The 13,302-nt window shown below is 44.5% G+C and overlaps 1 protein-coding gene and 1 long non-coding RNA gene across 5 annotated transcripts in view; one reads left to right on the plus strand and one right to left on the minus strand.

The window, feature by feature from the left end:
* The window catches only part of LOC136311246 (uncharacterized), a 33,190-nt gene extending 20,768 nt beyond the window's left edge, over positions 1-12,422 (minus strand). For 2 of the 3 annotated variants that reach the window (XR_010726696.1, XR_010726694.1), the window contains exon 1: positions 11,686-12,422. This is a non-coding gene — a long non-coding RNA (uncharacterized lncRNA). Of the gene's footprint in view, positions 1-11,591 lie in introns of all 3 variants that reach the window. The other variant, XR_010726695.1, reaches the window with a different exon arrangement.
* A 371-nt stretch (positions 12,423-12,793) lies between these two features.
* The window catches only part of MAGI2 (membrane associated guanylate kinase, WW and PDZ domain containing 2), a 1,730,241-nt gene continuing 1,729,732 nt past the window's right edge, over positions 12,794-13,302 (plus strand). For both annotated transcript variants that reach the window (XM_066240549.1, XM_066240550.1), the window contains exon 1: positions 12,794-13,300. In XM_066240549.1, coding sequence (XP_066096646.1) covers positions 13,000-13,300 — 301 coding nt within the window. In that variant the 5' untranslated portion in view covers positions 12,794-12,999. The remainder of the gene's footprint in view (positions 13,301-13,302) is intronic.

The raw sequence follows: 13,302 nt of genomic DNA on the forward strand, positions 1-13,302 counted from the left end.
AACATACCTCAACATGATAAAGGCCATCTATGACAAACCCACTGGCAACATCATACTCAATGTAAAAAATTAAAAGCAATCCCCTTAAGATCAAGAACAAGGCAGGGGTACCCCCTTTCACTACTCTTATTCAACATAGTTCTAAAAGTCCTACCACAGCAAATCAGACAAGAAGAAGAAATAAAAGGCATCCAAATAGGAAAAAAACCCTAAAACTATCATTATTTGCTGATGACATGATACTATATATAGAAAACCCTAAAGTCTCAGCCATAAAACTACTAGAGCTGATAAATGTATTCAGCAAAGTGGCAGGATATAAAATTAATATTCAGAAATCAGTGGCATTTTTATGCACTAAGAATAAACTGTCTATAAGAGAAATTAAGGAAATAATCCCCTTCACTATTGCAACAAACAAAATAAAGTACCTAGGAGTAAATTTAATGAAGGAGGTAAAAGAGTTGTACTAAGCAAATTATAAAACATTGATAAAAGAAATCACGGAAAATACAAATAAGTGGAAGCATATATCATGCTCATGGATAGGAAGAATGAACATCACTAAAATGTCTATATTACCCAAAGCAATCTATAAATTAAAGGCAAATCCTATTAAAATACCAATGGCATACTTCAAAGATACAGAACAAATATTCTAAAAATTTATATGGAACCAAAAAAGAACACGAATAGCCTCAGCAATCTTGAAAATGGAGAATGAAGTGAGAAGTATCAAACTTCCTGATATCAAGTTATACTACAAGGCCATTGTACTCAAAACAGCCTGGTATTAGCATAAGAACAGGCATACAGATCAATGGAACAGAACAGAGAACCCAGAAATAAACCCACACCTTTATGGTCAATTGATATTTGACAAAGGAGGTAAGAGCATACAATGGAGTAAAGACAGACTCTTTAATAAATGGTTTTGGGGCCCTGGCCGGTTGGCTCAGCGGTAGAGCGTCGGCCTGGTGTGCGGGGAACCCGGGTTTGATTTCCGGCCAGGGCACATAGGAGAAGCGCCCATTTGCTTCTCCACCCCCCTCCTCCTTCCTCTCTGTCTCTCTCTTCCCCTCCCGCAGCCAAGGCTCCATTGGAGCAAAGATGGCCTGAGTGCTGGGGATGGCTCCTTGGCCTCTGCCCCAGGCGCTAGAGTGGCTCTGGTCGCGGTAGAGCGACGCCCCGAGAGGCAGAGCATCGCCCCCTGGTGGGCAGAGCATTGCCCCTGGTGGGTGTGCCGGGTGGATCCCGGTCAGGCGCATGAGGGAGTCTGTCTAACTGTCTCTCCCCAGTTCCAGCTTCAGAAAAATACAAAAAAAAAATGGTTTTGGGAAAATTGGACAGTTACATTAAAAAAAATGAAACTAGACTACCAACTCACACCATTCACAAAAATAAACTCAAAATGTATAAAAGACTTAAATGGAAATTGTGAAACCATAAACATCTTGGAAGAAAACATAGGCAGTAAACTCTCTTGTTATCTCTCATAGCAATATTTTTGCCCATTTATCACCATAGGCAAGTGAGATAAAGGACAAAAGAAACAAATAGGATTATATCAAACTAAAAAACTTTGCACAGCAAAAGACAGCATTAACAACAACAACAACAACAAAAATTCACACAATGGGAGAACATTTGCCAATACGTCTGATAAGGGGTTAGTATCGAAAATTTATAAAGAACTTCTAAACCTCAACAACAGGATTATAAACAATGCAATTACAAAATGGGCAACAGAAATTAATAAACACTTCTCCATATAAGACATATAGATGGCCAATAAGCATTTGAAAAAATATTCAAGATCATTAATCATCGCCTGACCTGTGGTGGTGCAGTGGAGTCAACCTGGAATGCTGAGGTCGCCGTTTCAAAACACTGTACTTGTCGTCTGGTCAAGACACATATGGGAGTTGAGGCTTCCTGCTCCCCCCCCCTTCTCTCTCTCTCTCTCTCTCTCTCTCTCTCACAGACACTCTCTCCTATCTAAAATGAATAAAAAAAATTTTTTAAATCACTAATTATCAGAAAAATGCAAATTAAAACCACAATGAGATATCACCTCACACCAGTTAGAATGGTGCTCATCAACAAAACAACACATAACAAGTGCTGGAGAGGATGTGGAGAAAAGGGAGCCCTTCTGCACTGTTGGTGGGAATGCAGACTGGTGCAGTCACTGTGGAGAACTTTAAGGGGTTTCCTCAAAAAATTAAAAATGGCCTGACCAGGCGGTGGCACAGTGGATAGAGCCTCCAACTGGGATGCGGAAGACCCAGGTTTGAGACCCCAAGGTTGCCCAGCTTGAGCACAGACGGGCTCATCTGGTTTGAGCAAAAAAAAAAAAAAAAAAAAAAAAAAAAAAAGCTCACCAGCTTGGACCCAAGGTTGTTGGCAAGGGGTTATTTGGTCTGCTGGAGCCCCACGGTCAAGGCACATATAAGAAAGCAATCAATGAACAACTAAGGTTTCACAACGAAAAAACCGATGATTGATGCTTCTCATCTCTCTCCATTCCTATCTGTCTGTCCCTATCTCTCTCTCTCTCTCTAATTCTCTCTGTGTCTCTGTAAAAAAAAAAAAATTAATTAATTAATGAAAAAATTAAAAATGGAACTACCTTTTGACCCAGCTATCCCACTTTTAGGAATATATCCTAAGAATAACAAATCACTGATTCAAAAGAAGATATGCACCCTCATGTTTATTGCAGCATAGTTTACAATAGCCAAGTACTGGAAACAGCCCAAGTGTCCATCAATGGATGAGTGGATTAAAATGCCTGGTTCATATACACAAAGGAATACTTCGTGACTGTTAAAAAGAAGGAAATCTTACCTTTTGTGACAGCATGGATGGACCTAGAGATTATTATGCTAAGTGAAATAAGCCAAGCAGAGAAAGAAAAATATCATATGATCTCACATATATGTAGACTCTAATAAACAAAATGAACAGAGGAACAGAATAGAGGCAGAGACGAATGAGGTCACAGGGAGCAGAGGGACAGCAGTCAAGAGGGAAGGGGATGAGGGGATAGTATCAGAGAAGGTAAAGGGATTAGAGAAACTATATATACATAACACAGAGATATAGATAACAGTACAGCAAATCCTAGAGGGAAGGGGACAGAGGGGGTATAAAAATGGACACGAGGGTGGGGGTGAGGGAGTTATATTCGGTGGGACTCGTGAATCCATGTAAACACAATAAATTAAAAAAGAAAAAAAAGAAAAAGAGAAAGAGAGAGAAAGAGAGAAAGAGAAGGGGGATGAGCAAGAAGCATCAACCCCTATATGTGCCTTGACCAGGGAAACCAGGGGTTTTGAACTGGTGACCTCAGCATTCTAGGTCGATACTTTATCCACAGGTCAGGCAACCTACTTGTATGAAATGTATGAGAATATCTTTTTGAGATTAGTAGAATGTGAAATGATGATAAAAGACTGACAGACATTGAATAAGTAAAAGGCAAAACTAATAAAAAGAAAGATAAATTCATATGCTTACATTCAGGAAGTATGACTGCATAATGCTGCATCAGAAGGTGTACATTTCCAGATCCAAATACAATAAATTTTGTTATATTTTGTACATATGTTGACTAAGGTAACAAAAGCATAAATAGGCCTTACCCATTATCATTTATAGAAAATATTGCAATGATTTTAAAGTCAAAGAGCAAAAACATATTTTGATAGTTTCTTGAACTGGTCAAAATCCTTCACATTTTGTCCTGTGTACTTTAGATGGAGCAGTGATTGAAATGATCTTGTTCTTTCCCACTTTGCATATCCTGCATGTTCATGACTTTCACACATTCAGAATATTCTAGCTACTACATGACCTAATACTCTCATAGATTTGAATAGTCAAGTTTTGCCTATCCCCAGATTGTTTGCACAGGGCTAGTGATTTAAGTGACAGTGCTGTTTGAGAGTAAGTTCTTGAGTTGCAGAGACACTGGACAATATATTCCCTTTTTACATTAAGACCAATATTAAAAAAAAGTAAGCCAGTTCTATGAAATGCAGAGCACAATCAATGAATATTACACTAAAATGAAACAGACAATTCTGGCTCTTCCATGCTAATTGACATAAATCCAGATTATAATCACTAAAATATTTGAGATTTTGAGATAAATGAATTAGAACTCTAATTTGATAAAATACTCAATTCTGTGTATGCGTTTGTGGAAGTCTATGCCCCTAAACCTTATACAGAGTAACATCAAGAGGTCTGGTTTCTCAAAATTAGAGCCTCACCTTGGTATACAATTATCTTCACTGATCTTTCTTCTCCTCTCTGCCTAGTAAAACATGTTGTAAGTCAGAGTTCAGTATTTTCTTCTCTCACAGTCTGCACTGTTAGCCAAGGCCAAAGACTCAAGGTTTGTTTCAAAATGACCCTGCATCTACATCTACAGTCCAGACTTCCTCCAGAAGTTGGGCCTGTATTCAGATAAACATGGCAAATCCTACTGGAACATAATTCAAGCAAAGTGTGGGAAAGGTGTCATATTTTATATCTGTATAATTATGTCCTACTACAGAACAAAATCTAAAATCCCAGTTAATTTTTTTTAATTTTTTTTTTTTTACAGGGACAGAGAGAGTCAGAGAGAGGGATAGATAGGGACAGACAGATAGGAGTGGAGAGAGATGAGAAGCATCAATCATCAGGTTTTCCTTGTGATACCTTAGTTGTTCATTGATTGCTTTCTCCTATGTGCCTTGACCGTGGGGCTCCAGCAGACCGAGTAACCCCTTGCTTGAGCCAGGGACCTTGGGTCCAAGCTGGTGAGCTTTTTGCTCAAGCCAGATGAGCCCCTGCTCAAGCTGGCAACCTCGGTGTCTTGAACGTGGGTCCTCTGTTTCCCAGTCCTACGCTCTATCCACTGCACCACCGCCTGGTCAGGCAAAAAATCCCAATAAATTTTGATGAAAACTGGAGACTTTAAATAAGATTATTCTTGTTTGGGGGTGTGTGTGTGAATATATAATTGTTAGAGAAATTTTGATAGAAAAGTCTGAGAGGCTCTCCATTATGCTAAATAAATCTACCTTATAAATACGGATTAGCATTTTTTGTATGAATATTGTAGCAGAAGTGAAAGGAGGTTTAGTAATTGACAAATGATGGAGTGAGACAAGCTAATCTTCTACCACTACCATCACAACTACGATCACCTCTCAGACCCTGCTCAGACCCTGTCATAAACTCTTGAAGAATCTGGCTTCTTTTCTTAACCTTAAACTTATGGCTCAGTGTATTCTGCCTTTTCTTCACCAATATGGCTCTTCTGCATTCTATTTTTTTCCAAGACATTAGTATGGGTATCAAGAGATAATTATTTAATAAAATTCATATTAGGGTGGTAGTAATATAGCAAAATTTTATATACTATCACTTTGCACCTATCTGTCATTAGAAAGAATTCTGCTGCCCTGGCTGGTTGGCTCAGTGGTAGAGCATCGGCCTGGCGTGCAGAAGTCCTGGGTTCGATTCCCGGCCAGGGCACACAGGAGAAGTGCCCATCTGCTTCTCCACCCCTCCCCCTCTCCTTCCTCTCTGTCTCTCTCTTCCCCTCCCACAGGGAGGCTCCATTGGAGCAAAGATGGCCCGGGCGCTGGGGATGGCTCCTTGGCCTCTGCCCCAGGTACTGGAGTGGCTCTGGTCTCAACAGAGCGATGCCCCGGAGGGGCAGAGCATCGCCCCCTGGTGGGCAGAGCGTCGCCCCCTGGTGGGTGTGCCAGGTGGATCCCGGTCGGGCGCATGCGGGAGTCTGTCTGTCTCTCCCCGTTTCCAGCTTCAGAAAAATACAAAAAAAAAAAAAAGAGAAAGAATTCTGCTAAGCATTTACCTTGTGCCAGACAATGTGCCAAGTGCTAGGAATGAGAATATGAATAAATTAAAAAACAAAAAGCCCACCCATTCTTCCATAGAAGACAGATTTGAAAACCAGAAAGTAAAATGAGTTAGAAGCTATCTTCCCACAAAGTGTGCATGGAGACATGAAGGAGGGTTTCATGCTGTGCTGGGAGGAGTGGGGAGAGTCAGACAATGCTTCTGAGAGAAGGTGGCTCTAGAGGTCTGTCAGAGGGTGAGACGGTACAAACCACACAGACACAGAGGGTTGCATTCAGGCAAACCAAGAACCACAAAACGACCTAAGGAGCCAATGAAATGAAGCTATTCAGGATTACTAACACAAAGGATTGTAAGGGAAAGGAGAGACTCAGGTCTGACTTTGGGCAGGACACCTGAGTCAGTTGCCCTAAGTTCCAAACATGATGGGTGATTGGTACAGGCAGTGTACCTCACTGCCTCGATCTGAACATTAAAATTCAGTTTTAAAATTTCTGTCTTTAATGGTATTTTCCAAGGGATGTAGAACTAATGCTGTGAAGGGGACCTTTCATTTGTGTTTCTCTTGGAAGACTCACATTAGCTGGGTTGCTCCAGTCCCAATTCCAGTGTGTATATGGAGAAAAGTGACTGCAGAGTTAGGAAAGAGGCAGAAGAGGACCAAAGTGAGAGCAAAGTTTGGACTCTGTGTGTATTTCATGGGCAGCGTTGAAAGATTTTAAGCAGAAAGGAGGGATTTCAAAAAGTTCTCTCAGGCAACACAACAGATTTTTGAGGAAATAGGCAGGGATATTATACAGTAGTGATGTTGACAATCTGAACTAAAATATAAACAGTTGGATATGACTACATGGTGTCATATAATACTGTAGTAGACAAATACCCCCCACCCCCAACCCCCAAAGACATCCAGGTCCCAGTCTCTGGAGCTTCTGCATATGTTACGTTGCATGGCAAAGGAAAATCATTTTTAATTGAATTTATTGTGGTGACACTGGTTACCATAATTAGACAGGTTCAGGTGCCTAATTCTACATCTCGGGACACCATATTATGTGTTTGCTCTCCCCCAGCCAAGTCTTTGATCATCACTATTTATTACCCCAACCCCTCCCCCGCCTCCCCCCCACACACCCCAGCAATCACCAGACTGTTGTCTGTGTCCATATTTTATTGATTTTTCTTCTTTTTTGCTCTAGGGCAAAGGAAACTTAAAGTTATAGATAGAATTAAGATTGCTAATCAGCTGACTTTAAAATGAATAGATTGTCTGGGTGGGACTGATACAATGTGAGTTCTGACACATGAAGGAGGGAAGCAGGAAAGTCAGGGTCAGAGTGATGGAATATTAGCAGGGCTGGAGACTGTGGCTGGCTTTGCAGACAGAGGAAGAGGGCCACCGAGCTGAGTTCAGGTGGCCTCTAAAAGGAGGAAAATGCAGGAATAGAAATCTCTCCTAGAGATCCAGAGAAACATAATCCCTCCTATGTCTTAACATTATCCCAGCAAGAGTTATTTTGGATTTTTGGCCTCTACAACTGTAGACAATAAATCTGTGCTGTTTTAAACCACCAAGCTGGTGGCAATTTGTTATAGAAGCAATAGGAAAAATACAAACACCCAATTCAACTTTAGCATGAAGAAAGCCCTTGACTGAAAATCGTATTGAACATTTACACTCTCCGCTAAAATGTGGGACATGTCTTCATGCTTCTGGTCAGGTAGATCTCACCCTTTATAATGGTTTTTCAAGGTGGATGCGCACCACGCTTTCATCTTCCTGCCCATAGTTTCTTATTCTTTCTCCTCACTTAGAGATCTTATAGAAATACAATGATCGATTGATTCATTGCTAAATTTTGTGTCCACTTCTGTTCAGATGGTTAATTTAAAAGCAGTGTTAGGTTGCCCTGGCCGGACAGCTCAGTAGGTTGGAGCATCGTCACAAAGCACACAGGTTGCTGATTTGATCCCTGGTCAGGCACATAACAGGAACATCTGTTCCTGGCTCTGTCTCTGTTTCTTTCTTTCCCCCTTCTTCTCTCAGTACAATCAATAAATAAATAAAAAAAATTATAAAACTAAAAACAGCATTAGGTAGTTTAATGTAACAAGAGTAGGAGTGTTAGGGTCACACAGATGTAGATAAAATCACAACTCCACCCATTATTGGCAGACTGACTTTCAGCAGTTTAAATGAGCTGAACCTCCATTTCCTTATCTGTAAAAAGGAATAATAATGTTATAGATCAGGATCCCCAGAGTCACACCCTGAGATAAGGATTGTGTGCAAGTGATTTTTTAAAGAAACGCTTCCAGGAAAACCATACATAAGTTACCAGACTAAGCAAAATCCAGGTATCAGCATGACCCTGCAGGGGAGTCTTGGGGTATAAATCACAGCTCAGATTTCCTTACTATTAGAGGCAATATGGTTGGGCTTTTATACTCTGTAGGGCAGTCCTTGGGAAAGGTACACTGGTGGAAGTTAACTCCCAGGTGATTCTTTCTGGCTTTCTGTGCCTGAAAGCAAAGGGAGTCCAGAAGCCTTTGGGCAGTCTTCCAGAGTCTCAGGGGACAGCCATGGGAAATAAAAGACCACAGAAGCTGGGGGAAGGGCACTCAGACTCAGCCTGAGGGGTACCAGGGGATGAGGTGAGTCTCCTACTAGCATCCACCACAGAGCTCTTCTAAAGATGGAATGCACTCATGTTTTTCTTTCTTTAGCTTTTAAGATTCCTAAACTATTTTTCTTTTGAAATAGCACGTCATATTTAGTGCCATACTCTGCACATAGTGCTCAGAACTGAAATAATTCTTTCTTGACACAAGCATCAAATCCAGAAAAAATAAAGAAGAAAAAAAATGAAAATAAAGCAAATGTAAAGGATACAATAGAAAGTAACCAAATTAGTCTGAATCTAGCTTTTTTTCCACCTTGTTTTCCAAGTGAGAGGAGGGGAGATAGACTCCTGCATGCATCCCGACTAGGATTAACCCAGCAACCTCCGTCCAGGGCCAGTGCTCTGCCCATCTGAGGCCATGTTAATAGCCAAGCTATTTTTAGCACCTGAGATGGAGGTTCCACAGAGCCATCCTCAGCGCCTGAGGCTAACGTGCTTGAGCCAACTGAGCCATGGCTGCAGAAGGAGAAGAGGTGGGCAGGGGGAGAGGGAAGGGTGAAGAAGTAGTTACTCACTTCTGTATACCCTGACTGGGAATCAGACCTGGACATCTACTCACTGGGAAGATCTCTACCATTGAGCCAAATGACCAGGGCCTGAATCTAACATTTCAAAATGTAATTTTAGTTTTATTTTTCATAAAGCTGGAAACTTGAACTACTTGAGACTGGAAACTATTTGTTTTTATCTTTGAAAAGCAAGGCAAAGTCAACCAAACAATAATATATATATTTGATGACAATAAATCTTAGAGAAAATGCATTTTTACCACCAAGAAACAATCTAAGTACCCCGAATGCATGTAATTTTTTTCTTAAAATATCTCCATCTTCTTTGCTACTCTCTGTTCCTCTACTGATAATTAACATCTTTAAATGTGATCATACTGTACAGTTTTAAAGTGCATTCACATTTAGGTGCATTTGAAATGCTTTCAAATTTTACTTGATGCTCAAAAAACCTGATTGTTTATATTGTCACTCTCTTTTTACAGATGAGAGAACATGCTCTAGGAGTTGATGTGACTTAGTCAAGGTTGCACAGCTGAAGACAGGATGCCAACTTCTGACAATGCTCTGCTCAGAGATCCACATGATCTCCTTAGCCTCTCATCAGTCAAGGTCCAGTCAGGAGACAGAAATCACTCCATAAGTGGAACAGAGGATATTTAACAGAAATAATTATTAGCTACTAAAAGGGGAGTGACTACTAAGAAATCACTGAAGAATACAGGAATGGTGGATTTAGGGAACAGCCACTAACTCTAGCCATCCCTGTCCTCTACCCTACAAAGCCAGAGACAGACCTCATTGGAAATAATGTGTCTGTGGCCCACTTGATGGCCAAGAAATTTGTTGAGGTGTCACAGATTGGGCTTGTCAGAACACCTGCAGCTGGGGTGTCAGTGAAACTTGCTAGGAAGCTATCGACTGGGACACCAAGGCTCACTGGGAAGCCATACACTAGGGAACTGGCCAAACTTATTAGAGAGTGTGGCTTCTTGTACACTACTGTCTAGAAAGCCGCCTGCTAACCACCACAACATAGAAGCAAGAGAAGCACTGGAACCAAGAAGAGAAGCCCTCTTTTAATGTAGTGTCCTTCTAGCACCTTCTACTGACAAATTCTAACACTGTACTAACAATCAACAAAGAAATGTTTATATGTTCTAGCTTTCTTGTCATAATTCAGGGCAAAGAAGATGAATTAGGAGCTGAAAAGTACTCAATTAGCTGGTACACACATCAATGGCTCACCTGTTCTCGAGGGTACAATGCTTTTATTCCAAACTCCCGCTCCATTTGTTTTGTTTTTCTTCCTACTACAAAATGCAGACCAAACTTTTGGGGACACTATGTACTGCTTACTAGTGTGAGACACTGTGCGGGGGGGGGGGGAGATAATACAGTGACTGGGACCAGGTCTAAAGCCAGAACACTTGGGTCTGAATATTAGCTTTGCCATTGACTAAATTTGCACGTTTGCAGAAGTTAATCTCTGTATTCCTCAATTTTCTTATCCGCAAAAGAAGATAACAGTACCTACTTTATTAAGATATCAGGAGAAATAAATTAAGATTTATAAAGCCTATAGGACAACATCTAGCATGTAGTTAGAACTTGATAAATAGTATTACCCACACATGTTAGGCTGTAATTGGTGTTTAAAAATACATATTTAGTTCTCATTATCGATTTCTATTTAGAAGTGTTTCATAATGCTGAAAGCCAATTTCTCTGGGTGAGACCGGGCTACGCTAGGAAACTGTCTTGCCCACTCCTAGGCATTGCCTGCATGCAGCTCTGATTTCAGATCCTGGCACTGCCCCTGGCTCACTGAATAATCCTCATCACTTGCAGCCAACTCATTGGAGATCTGTTTTCTCAAGTGAAAAGAGACACATGGTTAAACAAGTCATCATTCTTCCAGAGCTCTTCCAGTTCTGACTAAATTTGATCTCCATTTTCCCCAAATAATGATTTACACTTCAGGAGGAAAGGAAGGAAATTAACATTTTAAATGCTACCCACCTATGTCAGGCAAGCAACTTTGCATTCATTAACCTGATTTCATCCTCAACACAGGCCTGTCAGATTAGTACTTCTAACCCTATTTAATAAATAAGGAAAGCTCAAGCAATATACTTAAGATTACACCCTTGGTAACTAGCAGAGCCTGAATTCTACACTGCCCTTTCTGTTTGGGGCCACTGAACATTTTCACAAGGCCTTTCTGTTGGGGCCGACTAACGATTTTTAATCTGTGCCGCTCGCCGCCCACACTATCTTCATCTCAGACTTCAAGATTCCTCACTGCTCAGTGCTCTTCATGCCTTGCTTTAAAGACATGAGTAGGTGTGCGACTTTCTTTCTCTTTTTTTTTTGTCTTAAACGTATCACTTGAAAGCAAGTGACATTCATTTACCAGTTACAAGAGTTTTAAAAAATGCACCCGTACCATCTCACAGAGATTGGGATTGTGTGAAAGCGGCAGCCCTCCTGCGTCCTGCGCCCCTGTCCTCACCTCTCCTCTTGGCTGACAACTTGGTGACGCGAGAAGAGCCCGGGGTGGTGGGCCAGCGAGCGGAGTGCCAGCCCGAGGCGGCCGCTGTGCTCACCTCGGAGCCTTCTTTTCCTTCTCTGTGGCAGAAGGTTGTCAGGCCAGGTCATCTTAAAGTTTCTTCCCGAGTCATAAGCTCCAGTCTGAGGGCTCTCGTGGGCCAGGGCGTGCCCTGTCGGCGCGGCCGCAGTCCTCGGATGACACTGTCCCCGTCTCTGCTCCCCGCCCCGCGACCCACCCCGCACCCCGGCTTCCAGCCCCCCTACCGAGGGGACCTAGCGCCCCTTCCCCTCGCTCTCGGGAGTCGCCTTTCTCCCGGCTTCTCCCTGCGCGCTGTCCCCGTCCCGGCCCGACTCTCGGGCTGGGCCTGGCAGGGACAGGACCGCTGTTCGCCCCCCAAGTACGGGCGGCCCGACTCCGACTTCCCGCCCCTCTGATGAACTCTGCCCCGAGCAGACCGGCGTGAAGAGACGGAGTCTCTCCACGGGCTCCTCCGCGGGCCCCCCGCGCCGCCCACGCCCGGGCCTCCCCGCAGCCCCGCGCCCGGGTCCAGCCAGGCGGCCGGCGCGGGGGCGCTCCCAGCCAGGTTCCCGCGGCTCCGGGGGGCAGGGCGTCCCCTCGGCGCCGCTGGGAGGCCGGGCACGGTCCGCGCTCGGCTCGCAGCCCTGCCGGCCGTCCAGCCCTCGCCCGGCCCCGGCTCCCTTCCTCGCCCGCTCCCGCCTCCCCTCGCAGGCTGCCAGGCGGGCCCAGCCTGCCTCTCTCTCCGCCTTCACTACCGGGTCAAGCTGCCGAGGGAGGGAGGGAGCGGATCGGCGGCGAAGCGGCCCCAGCCGGCGCGCCCCCATCCCCTCTGCCTCCTCCCGCCTCCCTCCTGCCCGTACAGTACAACTAGTACACACACGCGCGCGCACACACGCACACACACACGTCCGCCGCTGCCACTGCAGCTGCCGCGGACATCAGCTACCACCACACACCCCCGCGCGCTCCCACTCGCAGCACGCAGGAGTGGCCGCGGCATCCCTACCCTCCGTCCCCACCCCCACCCCCGCTCACTGGCTCCGCTGCTGCGCGCTCAGGCCGCCGCCGCCACAGCTCCTCCGCGGCGGGGCCACAGCCTGAGTGTCATTCCAGGGACAGCGCCACCTCACCCGAGCTCTCCTACCTCTGCCCAGCCGTCCCTCTCATCCTTCCCCGTCCTCGTCCACATTCCACCAAAAGAAGAGGGAAAGCACGGAGCAGAAGGGAGAGGAAGGCAAAGTCTGCTCCTCTCACCTCTCGGCCCCCCGGCTGCTCCATCCTCATTCTCTCACCGTCAACACCCCCAGCCCCGAGGAAGCCCTCAGGCGCTGAGGCGACCCGCCCCACTGCCATGTCCAAAAGCTTGAAAAAGAAAAGCCACTGGACTAGCAAAGTCCATGAGAGTGTCATTGGCAGGAACCCGGAGGGCCAGCTTGGCTTTGAACTGAAGGGGGGCGCTGAGAACGGGCAGTTCCCCTACCTGGGGGAGGTGAAGCCCGGCAAGGTGGCCTATGAGAGCGGCAGCAAGTTGGTGTCGGAGGAGCTGCTGCTGGAGGTGAACGAGACCCCCGTGGCGGGGCTCACCATCAGGGACGTGCTGGCCGTGATCAAACACTGCAAGGACCCCCTCCGGCTCAAGTGTGTCAAGCAAGGT

The sequence above is a fragment of the Saccopteryx bilineata genome, chromosome 7 (assembly GCF_036850765.1).
Source record: "Saccopteryx bilineata isolate mSacBil1 chromosome 7, mSacBil1_pri_phased_curated, whole genome shotgun sequence".
Lineage (NCBI taxonomy): Eukaryota > Metazoa > Chordata > Mammalia > Chiroptera > Emballonuridae > Saccopteryx > Saccopteryx bilineata.